This window comes from Dermacentor andersoni, chromosome 5, assembly GCF_023375885.2.
Source record: "Dermacentor andersoni chromosome 5, qqDerAnde1_hic_scaffold, whole genome shotgun sequence".
Taxonomy (NCBI): domain Eukaryota; kingdom Metazoa; phylum Arthropoda; class Arachnida; order Ixodida; family Ixodidae; genus Dermacentor; species Dermacentor andersoni.
This window is the reverse complement of record NC_092818.1, coordinates 161,493,947-161,508,334: the sequence shown is the minus strand read 5'-3', so window position 1 is coordinate 161,508,334 and position 14,388 is coordinate 161,493,947. Positions and strand designations below refer to the sequence as shown.

The following is a 14,388-nucleotide window of genomic DNA, read 5'->3' as shown; positions in this document are numbered from 1 at the left end:
TACGGCCTAACTGTGTTCGTTGATCAAAAAAGAGGACATTAGCAGCGTGTAGGCTACGTTATGCCCCAACATTTTTGCACCATCCGACATTTCCGCAACATTTTGCGTTACTTGGGAAGCGGCCGCGCTACGAGGGCGTCGTTGAAAACGTGCCGGTAGCGTCTGTAATCACTCTTAACTATAGGCAGTCAGCAAACAGGCTCCTAGTACTTCCGTAAGAACTCGCTTGTACGCCTTCGCTATCTTTCATGTATACGTTGCTGGGATTGGCGTGCATATCTGCGAAGAATTTTTTTAGACTGTACAAAATAAAAACAATACTTGACGGGGGGTACATAGCACAATTCTAATCATTGAACCGAGTTCTTTCGAAAAGTCAGACACTGCTTGCACAATAAATCGAAATGCATAATTGGCCAATTCACAAAATCTCACTAACAATTTTGAGTTGATTAATTTATGGTAGATGTCGTAATTTACGAATTTTAACCAGTGTGCTTGCAAGGCATATCGGCTGGGAACGAATTCTGGCGAACGCATGCGCGTTCACCCTTTTTTTGTACATATACCGGGTGTCCCAGTTACCTTGGACCAAGATAAAAAAATAAAAGAAACCAAGAGCTCTAGAGTAACCGTACCGACTGCATAGCAGCCGTAGTCGTGTGTAATTACATCCAGTATGTTTTTCATCACGAAGTATTAATTGATTAATTGTTTTTAATTAGTGAACTTTTTAATTATTGCTTGAATGGCAAACATATCAATTACAAAGTTGTAGGACACTTCAAACAACCTCCGAATCAAGCATTTGTTTCGTGCTTAGCCTTGCTTCGTTAGTTTTTCCGAGAAAAAAAAAAAACAAAAGCACGCGATACATCCAAAATATGAAATAGGCACGCGCTTGCGCGCCGCTACTCAAGCCCTCCCGAGCGAATAGCCACGGATACACGGCTTTACTAGCGGCGGCAGCTCGATGCAGGGCTTCACGCTATGTGATGGTCGCGGCATCACAAGAACACGCCGCTGACACATTGATAAGCCTTATACGGTGCGGGGATTAACGAATGCAGCTGTGTATCTTTCAAAGATTGCTTGGAGGCGCTTGAGTGGCGGCGCGCGGACGCGCATCTATGTCATATTTCGCGTATTTCGTGGGCCTTTGTTTTTTATTGGGAAAAAACAACCAGACACACTTCAGCATGAAATAAATGCTTGATTCGGAGGTTATTCAAGGTACCCTGCAACTTTGTAATTGACATGTTTGCGATTCAAGCAATTAAAAATTTCGCTTATTAATAGCAATTATTTAATAATATTTCACGATGAAAAAATACCGGCTGTAAGTACACACGACTGCCGCTACTATGCAGTCGGTACGATTTCACTGGAGCTCTTGGATTTTTTAAAATCTTGGTCAAAGATAGCTGGGACACCCTGTATACGTGTGCGCCATTTCAATAAATCTTTCATTTGCGAGTAAAGGCCTTGTCCTGTTTTTATTGTGTACTGTCCATCATAGCACTTAAAAAGTTTGCAAGATACAACTTAGATGTCACACGGGCTTCAGCACTGCTTTAATTTTCGCGCACCTCTCATTGTGATAGCCTATGGCGTTTCGTCTACACTCTCCTATTTCCCGCCGCGTATTTCCCTTAGCCGAGATAGGTGGTCGAGATGCTGCTACTGTAAATGCATTCTTACTTGTGCGGCTCCTCCATGTCCTGCGCTGCGCGCGAGCGCTCTTTGTCGTTAGTTTCAGCAAGCGGCCTTGATTGCCTCGTAAAATGGCGACGTAATATTTTTATCCTTTTACGTTATTGCGCATCGCACCTTTTAGTTCTAGCTATACTTATAGGGTCAGTATGGTTGCGCTTCCTGAGCTGACATTATTACCTATGTTATGCAACGCGTATGAACGGGAGTCGAAGCTCAGGAATAATAAATAGTCGGCGAGTCCTTTAAGTGACCTCCCCATGCACCACGAGTGGCGACAAGAACAGAGGACAAAGGCAACATTGTGTACTTGGGTGTTCTTGTGTGTGCCTTTAGGCGATGGTTCCAAACGGACGGAACTTACGCGCCACCTAATTTGCTGTGCGTATGGATAGCTAGTTGCAGCCTTACCGAAAGCGCTTCAAAATAAATACAGGGCCTTTTGTATTTTCTGCCATCAGATGTTCATCATGAAACTGCAGCGCCTATAGCAACCATCTTTCCTCGTATGCCAGCGATGCGTTTTATTCGAAGCCATTGTTGTATTCGAAGCCACCTCAGCAGGCGTTCCGTTTAACACGATTCACATTATTGGTGCTTTACTCTCACGCCAGTAGTTTGATACCACATTACCGAGCGCCTTTTTTTGTCTACTTGTAAATAGTAAACACGTGATGTTACAGCACATCTGAACCGACTCTGCGAAGTTCAGATACTATACCGTTCAGAGGCTTTAACCTTCACAGCAAATATTTTAATAGGTTCGTAAACAGGCACGCGTTTGTGAACGTAAGTTTGCCATTCTTACTGCATCACCAACAGCAACTTTTACATGCGCTCTTCGAAATTTCTGGGTTTTGACAGTTCTTATGAGGCACTTTCTGGGGCGTCTGTGCAGGCTACTTCAGGCATCAAGCCATGTACGTGAATGGCGGTGAATGTTTGTCCATGCAGTAGTTATTTAACGGTATCAGAGACACGTTCTCGGAGCCATTGAGCATAGTCGTGAACTCCACAAGAATACTGCGCCCGGCTACAATGGTCAAGTGTACTGACGAGCTGTTCTATGACGTCATCAGGGCTAACCTGAGTGTGAGCCTTTATAATGCCGAAAACTGCTCTTTAGGTGACGCTTTGGACAAGATAGCTGCTCGGAGCATCACTTTGAAGCATCACTTTGAAACAACAGTTTGAAGCATCGGAGCATCGATTATATATCGATCTTCACGATCAAGGAGGCAATATTAACGTTAGAGTTGATTCTCCTCTTCGGCAATGCAAACATATTTTTAACTGAGTCTTGTTTGTTCCCCTTCCCTTCCCTCCTCCCTTTAACCCCTTCCCAATGAAATGCCTTACGGGGCCCTCAGGTATACCTATATAAGCACAGAGCTGTTGATGAAGGAGTTTATCGAGAAGGGGGATTTCGGTGTATTCCCTGACATAGTTCACCCTCCACGGTGGCTTAGCGGCTATGATGTTGCGCTGCTAAGGGCGAAGTCGCGGGATGAAATCCCTGCTGTGGCGGCCGCGTTTCGATTGGGGGGGGGGGGGGAGGGGGGGGAGCGAAATGCAAAAATGGTCGTGTCCCGTGTATTGGGGGCACGTTAAAAATCCTCTTGTGGTCCAAATTAATCCGGAGTGCCCCACTACGGCGTCCCTCATAGTAAAATCGTGTTTAAAAACATATTGTGCGCAAACAAACAAGGACAAAGAAGAGGAGCAACACAAGGACGAGCGCTTGTGTTCCTCCTCTTCTTTGTTCCTCTTCTTTGTCCCTGTCCCCGTTGCGAACACAACGTTTTTAAATGATGAATCTGTTCCAACTAGGCCGACTCGCAGTTATGCTTCAGTATAATAGTGGTTTTGGCACGTTTCAGGCAGTTCATATATGACTTCGCCGCGGGGACCCTGTAGTGCGTAGTGCCGAAACTGGAGCTCCTATGGAGCCGCTCCTCCAGCTTACGCTGTGACTGTGCTGCGCGTGCCGCGCATGCCTGTGACTTTTGTAACATTATTTGTAGCATTAACGAGTATAATAAAGAAACATGACAAATTCCTACGAAGCGAAACTTTCGAGGCAATGTTTCTTTTTTTTTTTTTTTCTGATGACTGTTTGAAAATGAGAACACATATCTATACCTAACTCAAAACTTGGCTACGAAAGCCTTCATACAGCTATGACCCAAAAGTATGATTTCGCTAAACTAGAGCGAACAAGCCTGCATCGCAGGGTGCACGCTGAATTTACGTCAGCGCACGCAGTCGTTAATTTTTTCGTATTTCTTTTTAGCCATCTGACATGGATGAAGCATCCTGCAATTTCAAATTAAATTATGGGGTTTTACGTGCCAAAACCACTTTCTGATTATGAGGCACGCCGTAGTGGGGGACTCCGGAAATTTCGACCACCTGGGGTTCTTTAACGTGCACCTAAATCTAAGTACACGGGTGTTTTCGCATTTCGCCCCCATCGAAATGCGGCCGCCGTGGCCGGGATTCGATCCCGCGACCTCGTGCTCAGCAGCCTAACACCATAGCCACTGAGCAACCACGGCGGGTCCTGCAATTTCAAATAAGGCTTCATTCGAAATAAGTGGATAGACTGATTACGTTCAGCTAAACATATACAGAGTGATTGCTGCGACAGGAACTTCTGTCATGTGTTTGCCACAGGCAAGAAAACAGCGGCCATCTGTGCACGAGTAGTCAGTGAGAGTTCTTGTTTTTCAGCGTAAGATGTTATGGGCTCGTTACAATAGCTGTTTCGGTTGGCGATGGTGTCCGCCACCAGCCCCGCCGCCGGTGTCCGTAGCTGTGATCGCCGGTAATAAAAAGAAACACTCTGTTCCCACTGGAATCGAAGTCTTGAGGAAGAAAAAGATTATGGAGATTATATATATATATATATAATGAAAGACATGTATGGAATACCTGATTAATTCAAGCAAGCTAGGTGACTGTCTGTCCCCTTCCCGTTTCAAAGGGAATGCCACTAAACCATCCTCATCATCATTAGCATCATATCATGCCATTTGACATGCGATATGACATGCGCGTCACGTAGCGACGATGCGTACAAATTTTGCATTGCAGTCCCGTTATGTTCCACCTGGTGTCCCGACACGTAGCAGTTGCATTAGCAGTTGCCTGCTGCATGTAGCTGGACCTGATTAACTCAAGCAGGCTTAGTGGCTGTTTGTCACCACCCCGTTTCGAAGGGGATGCCAATGAACCATCCTTATCATCAGCACCGCACCGTGCCACGAGTCAAGGGATGTGACATGTGCGCCGCGTAGTCTGGATACCTGCGTTCACTTCTCGTCATACACGTAATGGCGCCTCCTCGCAAGGTACGAACCGCTGCTGAAGAACGTAATCGTAGAGACACGCGCGCGGCTATGACCACGCAACGCAGGGCTCAGTAGACCGCTGTGCAGAGAGCAGGACAAGCCGCAGCACAAGCCGCGGCTCGCCATAGACGCCGGACGGACAGTTGAGATCGTTCTCGTGAAAAGGACGCGAAGAGACTTCGCCGCGAGGACCCTGTAGTGCGTAGTGCCGAAACTGGAGCTCCTATGTATCCCCTCCTCCAGCTTACGCTGTGACTGTGCTGCGTGAGCCGCGCGTGCCTGTGACTTTTGTAACATTATTGCTACAGGCCGAGCGCAAAAAAGAAAGCTGAAAGAACTTTCTGGTGCAGTTGGTACTTGCTTAAGGATATATATGTCGCTGATATGGAGCATACAAGAGCACGACGGGAAAAACAACATAGACTGCGATGCTGGGTGCGCCGTCTGTTTAACTCGGTTCACGCACCTTTTAGCGGCAGTTATGGCCTTCTGGCGAAGCACAGCTGCGTGATCCCGTTGCACTCATATACCTGCAATGGCGAATAGGAGTACGTTGTATCCCCAAAGGCGATTGTACACGTACACTTCATTCTCTTTTCGATAAAAACTGGGGCATTGGATTCAAAAGCTTCGCGATTTGGTCGCATGCTTTGATGGTCGTGGCACTTCCTGCTATAATCGGGAGGCACTCTTGTGTAGGCCAAGCTCGAAATATCGTCTCAATGGATAATATGTCCAAGCTTGTCCCATAACTCGAAAAAAAACTGAGTAGATGCACTTCAGTTTGTTTCATTCGTGTGGCAGCTAGGCGCGACAAACGTGCATTACACATTTAAAGCAAATAGCTTTCTTTGGCTCTTCGGGTCATTTTTCTAGTTGGTCGGTGCCTGGTCGATGACTGGACTCAACAAGCGAAACCTTCGGTTGCTATCTCTCGCTCTCTTTTTCTTGTTTTGTTTCTGTACGTAGCATTATTTAGCTGGACAGGTGAGTGTTTACGTTAAGATCGGTAATATACGTAAGCCTATAGCCACGCCTGTACTTTCACTCACTCGGTCGGTCACTCCTTTTTAATGCGTTAGCATTCTTAAGGTGCTTCACGCACTTTCCAGGTTGGGTGGGTGAGTGGGTGGGGAGGTCTCTGCCTGCCTAGGCCTACCCGACACCCATTTCGGTCTGCCGCCTGTCGGCGACAGCGTTCTTTCCTTCGTGTCGGCGCCTCTGTCACACTTTACCGACGCCGACAATCTGCCGACGGTCGGCGGAGAACTCGGCGTCGGTACAATGTGACAGATGTGCCGACAGTCAACAGACCGATATCGTTGTCGGGTCTGCCTAGTTAATAACAACGTTACAAAAGAAAAGGGAAACGTGGTCATAACGGAGGTTCTTGGCTTTAATACTTCAACTTGAATCTTTCAAAATGAACAGATGGATATTTCGCAATTCAGGAACACATTCTCCCTCTCCTAGGATCGCGAACACGCACATGATGAAAAAAAAAAACAAAACAAAGTAAATGCCCGGCCACAGTGCTGGAACAGACAAGAGCGCGATCTTTTCTTCCCCAGGATCTCATTGTTAGGCATTAGAGGCAATTTGCATGTATTTCTGTGGCATGGTGCGTTCATCTCGTAACAACGCACAATGTACGATCAATGCGCGGAAGCTTTGGATGTGGAAGAGATGATCAAATCCCAAAGACATCCGACGTCTTTTGGATGACCCTTGACTGCCACGTACGAGTGGAACTAGACGTGATGGGAACTGGGATGTATAGATGTGAGCTAGACGTCGTTAAATGTCTTGGGTACTTGTTCTTTTGTGGTACGCCCAATGAATATTTGTGATTTGCTGGGTAACGACGTGAACTTCCCTGATCAGCCTGTCAGCCGCGGCTATGGCCTCAGCTGCAGCTGGGGTCTCTGCATTGACAGAGGCCGCGAGGTTCAAGGAGGAGTCTTTCCCGCTCACTGCGGCTACCGCGAAGAGGCCCCTCGGGGTACGCCGCCACGTCCACGCACGGTACGTGCGGGTCACCCTTTAATTGTCGCCGCTCTCTGGCGACGCGAGCCCTTCGTCGACCTTCGAGGAGTTCATGACTTATGTGCTTCGGTATGGGGCTTACCTTCATCCTGCTTCTGACCTCGGGCGGGAGCGATCGTTCCCATCGGTGGCGCGGAGCTCCGTGAACCTGTTGCACACCATCTTGGGTCACTGAGTATGTGCCACTGTTCAATGAAAGTACCTCAAACAAGAAGGCCACAAATTATTTTCCAGTGGTAATTATCTGACCATAGCGGGATCAGTAGAAGCGATCACGCAGAGAAAGCGGCCCGATCGTCGCAATAAGAGGAACGCAGCGTTCCAATTCCTCTTTCCAGGACAGACGTTGCAAGGCGTACCAGGTTATATGAACTGAACCCTTCGCTCCACATTAACGTCGACATTCATCGAGAGATGGGTTCTGCGGAAATTTTTTCATAACGTTTAACTGAAACGATTCAAGGAAACTTAGCTTAACGTAAATTCCAACAAGTACGTTGGTTCCGCTTTTATTTTCTTTCTTTTCACAGAATTGGGTTTTCTCTTAATGATCGGCCTCACCAAAGAAAGAAACTACACTTCATATACTTCCGCTCATCGATGCCATAAAAAGGGAGTTCAATGCCTTGTTTCGTTCCCAAGAAGAAAAAGAAAGAAGTATGACTGAAAGGCCATTTTCGCAGAGAAAACGGGGTGCATCAAGTGTGATTTACAACCGGTAATATATGCAGTGAAATGCCATTAGCCAAGTTATTACCTTGCATACCCGCACAATCACCAACTAAAGCCACTCTGAAATTTCAGGTAGAGGTTCTCCACGGAGTGCACAGTTCATGTGCATGTGTCACTGCGACGGAACGCAATCGCACACGTGCAGTGTCCTTCCGCCTATTATTTATCGTTCCATTAAAGCCACCAGAAAGCCACTTCTGTCCCGTTATTGGCAGCTGTTACCGAATTTGCCACCACAGATATAATGCTTGCCTGTTTCCGTTAAAATCTCAGTAATTCCTCTGACTGGCTCTGGGAGACGAGAACTCGGCGCCGTAAACTCGTCATTCTTTGCCCAACCCAGTTAGGCCACTATGACTTCAGAAGTCACGTCTTTCAATGGACGCCTGGCTTTGGTGACGGGGGTGCTAGCGGCATTGGCGAAGCGGTCTGCCGTGCTCTGGCTGCCGAAGGTGCCACTGTGGTGATTGTCGACAGGCAGTTGGAGGGCGCTAGCAGAGTGGCCGAGTCTTTGCAAGGTGAGTCGGAGTTAATTTCTATAGCTAATAGTTCCAGCCCGCCTCATGCTTATGCTGCTGGACAACATGAAGGCATTTCCTGAAATCTTGTGACTTCGCGGTGAAACAGTCGAATGTAAAGAAGGCCGCGACGATTGCCTGAAGATAGAAGACAAGCACCGATGCTTCGGGTCTCCTAAGGATGCCACATTGAGTTTTGTTTTGTTTTCTTTTGTTTTGAATAAGAAAGCGATGCTGTCCACGTAAAGAAAGCAGGTACATGTTTAGAAAGGAATTCGCACTCTCGAACGGCTTCAGAGAACGCCGACCAGCCATTCACGGTAGCAGTACTAGGTAAGGCGGCGCGAATGACAAATAGTTGTTACGAACGAAAAGATTCCCGAACAAAGCGCTAAAGAAGAGAACTCCTGCGGATTTCTTGGCCACAGTAAATATGAGAAAATTCGGGTGGGGATTTAGATAAGTAAGCGTAAGCTAGCTGTTGCAGTCATCCTTAATTCATGGACAATTTCCAGTGTTCTGCTTTAGTGCGAGAACTACGAGCATGACTCCTGTAAGAAAGCTAAAACCCCTGTCCTGGTATTATACGTTGGCACCCACTGCCCCTAAATTAGCAATGAGAATATGCGGCCTCATCAGAGTGCTTTCACGGCCAAGGTAGAGTAGGTCTGATGACGCACGTTAAATTCGCTTCTCGTATTATTTGTGGGTCGCAAAGTCGTTAGGCGTTTAATTATTTTTAGTTTTACACGACGAAAATAGTAGGTTCCGTCTTCTTCAAGACCTCCCTTTGCTTCTTCATTTTGGGGCAGTTCTTTGAGGTAGCATCATGGGACTCAGTGCAATTGGGACATTTGATAACTGTGGCTACACAGGAGTCTGCAGCGTGGGGCTCTGCGCAGCGCGAGTAAACTCTCGCGTTCTCGCACACAGCGCTCTCGTGCCCCAGCCTCATGCAATTGTGGCATTGGAGTGGCCTTCGGATAAATATGGTCGCACGGGGTGCCTAAAGTGGCCAACCTTGAGGTGTGAGGGGATGGATTCGCCCTAGAAAATATGGGAGAGGGGGATGGGGTATCAACACGAAACTTAATGTTGGTGGTGGAGGAGAGAGGAGAGGGTAGAGACGGGTGACACAACGGTTGGCAGTGGTCATTTCTGTTTTCACAATGCTTTATACTCCACGCATCACGCCTCGCTGATTTTTCTCAGCGCACCATTTATGGAACCAAAGGAACGCGCGAATTTTCACTTATTCTCGCTCTGCAGCTTGCGATCAGTTTTCTTCCACATATGCCTAACCTCAGCTGCGTTCCACAGGCGAGGCCGAGCATCACGCAATGTACGCAGACGTCGGCAACTCGTCCTCGGTGGAGCACCTGTTCGCGGACATCAGGAGCAAGTTCTCGCAACCGCCGAGTATAGTCGTCAACTGCGTCGGCATCTGCTTATCGACGCCTCTCCCCGACTGCGGCGACGAACTGTTCGACGAACTCATCAGGGTGAACCTTAGGGTTAGATAGCGAAATGTGCACTTGTAGGGAAATACTAGGCTGCTTCATTGTGATATGTGATTAGTTAAATGAGCTGAAGGCATCACCTTCTCCTCTTCATGCACCGGCTCCAGTATGCCACAAACTGCGGTGAAACGCAGTTGTCGATAGAAACAAATGTTTGCATTTTCGCTGCATCATCGGTGCTAGGCGTGCGCAATGTCGTTCAAAAGCATGTGGACCACACAAAGCGTCACAGAACAGTCACAGCTGAAGAAAGCTACTGTTAATCCTGAGGTACTACAGTTGTTTTAGTGACTTCCAGTTGCAATGAATATGAGTCAAGGTGAAGCGTCAGTATAGCTAAAATCCCCGTATCTGAATTTGAAGCTGATCGAGTGCCTTGTGCTGGACTTATTTTGTCCTTTTGTTTAAATGTAAGGCTACATACATAACCAACTTGCAGGATATTAAAGGTTGCATTGCTGAACACTCACCTCAAAAAATTATCTCTCTAGAAAGCATTTGAATAAAGAAAGCCAATCATATTGAGAAAATATGCGTATGCCATTTTAATTTCGTAGTGACGCACGGAAACATACGCTGTAAGCGTGATAACGTTTTCAGGACATCTCCTAGTTATATCAATGTTATCTCAAATATTACACTCACTATATTACACTCACTAGTAGTGATGCAATTAACGTTACAGGTTTTCACAAAAAGATGAATTTCCAGGATTTTCCAAAAGAAAGAAAGGCAAGAGAGGAGGTTTTCTGCTTGGGCGGTTTTAGACATGGCTTAACGGAAAAGCAAGAAAAAAATTCAGAAAACGAGAACAAAAATAAGTGAACGAAACACGAAGAAATACCCAAAAGGGGTGAGATTATGGCAATGCACTTCACGCCCCAGTAGTTGTTCGATTTGTTATTTTTTTACTTTCCTTTGGTGTCTTTCCTCCGGTGCTTCCTTTGCTTTATTATTGGCACACTTGATGTCATCGAACCCCATCCGATTCTAGAACAACTGGTACGCACATTTTTACGGTAAAATCGAATGAAATAAATCATTTCGCTTGTCTGAAGCGCCGGCAAAGGTTGACATAAACCGTACTAATCTGAGAACTCATACTTAGGTCACCCTCTCTTTTGATACTTTCCTCAATGATTCAGATGTCTGTCTGGGATGATAAAAGGTATGTACAGACTTTGAACGAAAGTACAGGAGACATCTAGGTAAAAAATAAGGTCGCTATCGCAATAGTGTGATCCCTTTCCAACCGCTCACTGATAAGAAAAAAAGACGGCTCAAACAAATGTCCAAATCCTGACGACATTTTTATGCTAAGCCCATACTATTGGTTGGAAATGAGCAGCCCCCTCCACTGTTGTCAACTTAAGAGCTAGTGTTTTCTGTTACTGCTAACAGAAAAACGCCCCCAGACGAGAACCTGTATAATGTTTCCACCGCCTTTCTCTTAGCACTGAATTGCTTGTACTTGCTCAACGGCAGCTGGTAGTAGAGTTGTTGTTTTATTTAGATAAGCCCGTATTTTTGCGCATAACAGACTGGAGCTTGAGAAAATGAGATGACAGGGAAACCGTGATGCGCGTTAATGTTTTCTTGTTCTTCCTCACAGCAACGAATAGTTTTATGAGAACACTTAGTTTGGCTCCCGGTGTAGTCAGCATCTCACTACTTTATGTGGCGCCATCGAAGTTATGAAAATCACGAAAATCAAGAGCCAAAAAGGAACCGTAACGGCACAAAGACATCGTGTTTCTCCCCTTCCTAGGGCACCTTTCTGGTGAATCGGGGAGCCAGCCGCGATATGCTGCGCTCAGGCATATATACCACACCCGACGGCGGAGGGGCCATCGTGAATGTAGCCAGCATCATGGCCAACTGCGGCTGGTACCACAACTCTGCGTATGCCGCTTCCAAGGCCGGGGTCGTGGCTATCACAAAGTCCGCTGGGCAAGAATTAGCGGCTCACGTTACTCGCTGCAACGCCGTGCTGCTCGGCACGACAGACGCGCCTATGTCAGCCAGCGCTGGCGAAAGCCTCTTGGCCATGGCCGTTGATAGGATACCCCTCAAGTGGATCGCTCAACTGTGGGAGATAGCACAAGCCGTCAAATTCCTCTGTTCATCGACTGCTAGTTCCTTTGTTACCGGCACAACGCTCGAGGTCACTGGAGGTTTCGCCTCTTGGTCGTGCCACATTGAGCGAGTGCTCAGGTAAAATTCACGTGCCTGTTTTGTTCTCTATCTCGGCTGGTTTTCTCTCTCGTCGCTTGTCAGTATTGAACTTCCGATAACGTCTGTTTAATCTTCAGCATGAAGAAGAGACAGGCACGGTCGTAATCCTGTATATGAAGAATATCAAGAGTGCAAACGTACGGTTCAGCTCGGTTCCTCTGCTACTACCCAAATGCAAAATGGTGGCTGCTTGGGCTGGTTGGTGAAACATCGCTTAAACAACGAAAAAAAAAAACCTTTTTCAGGGCGCTATTTGTTGGAAGAAAGGAAAGAGGCGGTAGGACGGAGCGCACACTAACAGCAAAGTTTATTACTCAGGTGGCGGGTACATATGTACAAGCGGAATCGGGGGGCATGGGGGGATAATAGGGGTGAAATAATTATGCAGGGGCATGTGCAAGAACAGGCATCATCGCTTGGGATACTCATTATCTAACAGGTTAATGGAAGGCGAACTCACGCATTCATTTTCACCTTCATCGCGAGTAAGATAGGCCTTATCAAGTTCACATGCGCTTTGTCACTGTATTTGGCCACAACTTGGCAATCGTTAAAGCTCTAGGTGTGCTTGTACTTCGACAGTGACCTGCCAGGTGGCTGCCTACAGACCTGCGCACCAGATTGGCGTGCTCTTTTAGGCGGTCGTTAATGCGTCACCATGACTGGCCGATGTAGCAGCGGCCACACGACAATAAAATGTGGTAGACAAATCCCTTCTGCATACTTCCTTGATTGTTTCTTCTTACAGCCATCTAGGCAATTCCCGACATCTGAGTAATAAACTTGATTTTAATGTGCGCTCTGTCTTGTCGCCTTTTAACGCGAAAGCGTTAAGAGGCAGCATTAGCTCGGGCCCAACTCCGACGCGGCCTATTCAAATACATGTAAAACGCAGAAACGCTTTTCTGAGATAACCCCTGGACCGATTTTAATGAAATGTGTTGCATTTGAAAGAGGAACTTAAATTCTAGTGAGGGTTGAAGCGAAATTTTGATGTAGCCCTAAATTTTTGTTAGAATAATCTTCAAAAACTCACAAGTTCGCACAAAATAGAAACACGAAGTTTACAAAATAATAGCTCTGCATCAAGAACAGCTATCGCGGTTCTGCAAACAGTATTCATAATTCAAAGCGGACAACTTCGATGTGTCAATCTACATAATATGTGTATTCCTTACGTTGTGTACAAGGGTTCTGCAAAAGCTTTATTTACATATTATTTATTTCTCTATATTCATGTGTGACATATCGATTTTGTCCGCCTTAGATGTACTATTAGTTGCAATTCACAGAATTGTGATATTATTTATCATTGATGAGTTACAGAGCTGTAAACTTGATAGTGTCGTTTTCTGAAGATTTACGATTTTCGCATATTTTTAATAAAACATTGACGACCTAAATAAAAAATTCCTAGCCAACAGTCACTATATTTCAAGTCTTTCTTTTAAATTCAACAAATCTCGTCAAATTTGGTGCAATGGTTACCGAGAAAAACTAATTCTCCTTTTTCGTGTATTTAGATAGGTGAACCCGAGCTAAAGCTTCCTCTTAAGGGCCTCGAGAAAATCAGGTGTCGGCGTCCCCCGTTCCAGTGTCAAGCGGCTCATCGGTAAAAATCGTTTCAAACCAAATTCGAAACCGCGCTTACCCAGTCACTCTTTTATCGACAAAGTTGCTCATACCTTGTCTCATTATTTACATAGTTATTTTCCGGAATTTTGAGAATGCCAGCCCACAAACAAATGTAATGGAAAAGGAAACACACACAGCGCATATCTCTTATTGTAGATCTTCTCAGACTGAAATATCCAAAGTGCGAAACACGAACAGGAGATCGATCCAGGCAAGAGGCCGCGTTTCTACCACAAGGCTCACCTTCTTGCAAAGCGTCCGCCGCCAGCGTTTCCCGGTAAACGCCACGGTTACATAAGCTGTAGTTGCCAGGAAGCTTGAAAAGCAGTGAGGGATATTTGAAAGCTATCGCGTTTCGCTCTTAAAGCCGAAGCTTAGGCCTCCTCCAAATTATTTTTTTCCTTCCTTCCTACGAATTTCGCACTAAAAAAAAAGGTTTTAACGCGAAAGCGTTTAGGGCCTCGGGTCGCATAAAATCCGGTGTCGGCGTCTTGCGTCAGACATTGTTTAGCGAAAAATCATTACGAACCTCAACCCCGCAGGCCCTCCGCGGGGCGCGGAGGTGGTACTGAACTCAAAGTAACATGCACCAGAAAAATCGTAACGTACAACCTAAACACAACCTACAGACATGAT

At 46.2% G+C, this 14,388-nt stretch overlaps 1 protein-coding gene across 1 annotated transcript; it reads left to right on the top strand.

The window, feature by feature from the left end:
- The first annotated feature begins 6,902 nt into the window (after nucleotides 1-6,902).
- On the top strand, nucleotides 6,903-12,100 carry LOC126532168 ((3R)-3-hydroxyacyl-CoA dehydrogenase-like). Its single transcript, XM_055070553.2, has 4 exons — nucleotides 6,903-7,091; nucleotides 8,188-8,362; nucleotides 9,683-9,876; nucleotides 11,651-12,100. Exons 1-4 carry the CDS (start codon nucleotides 6,903-6,905, stop codon nucleotides 12,098-12,100), a joined length of 1,008 nt encoding a protein of 335 aa, XP_054926528.1.
- The last annotated feature ends 2,288 nt before the right edge of the window (nucleotides 12,101-14,388 follow it).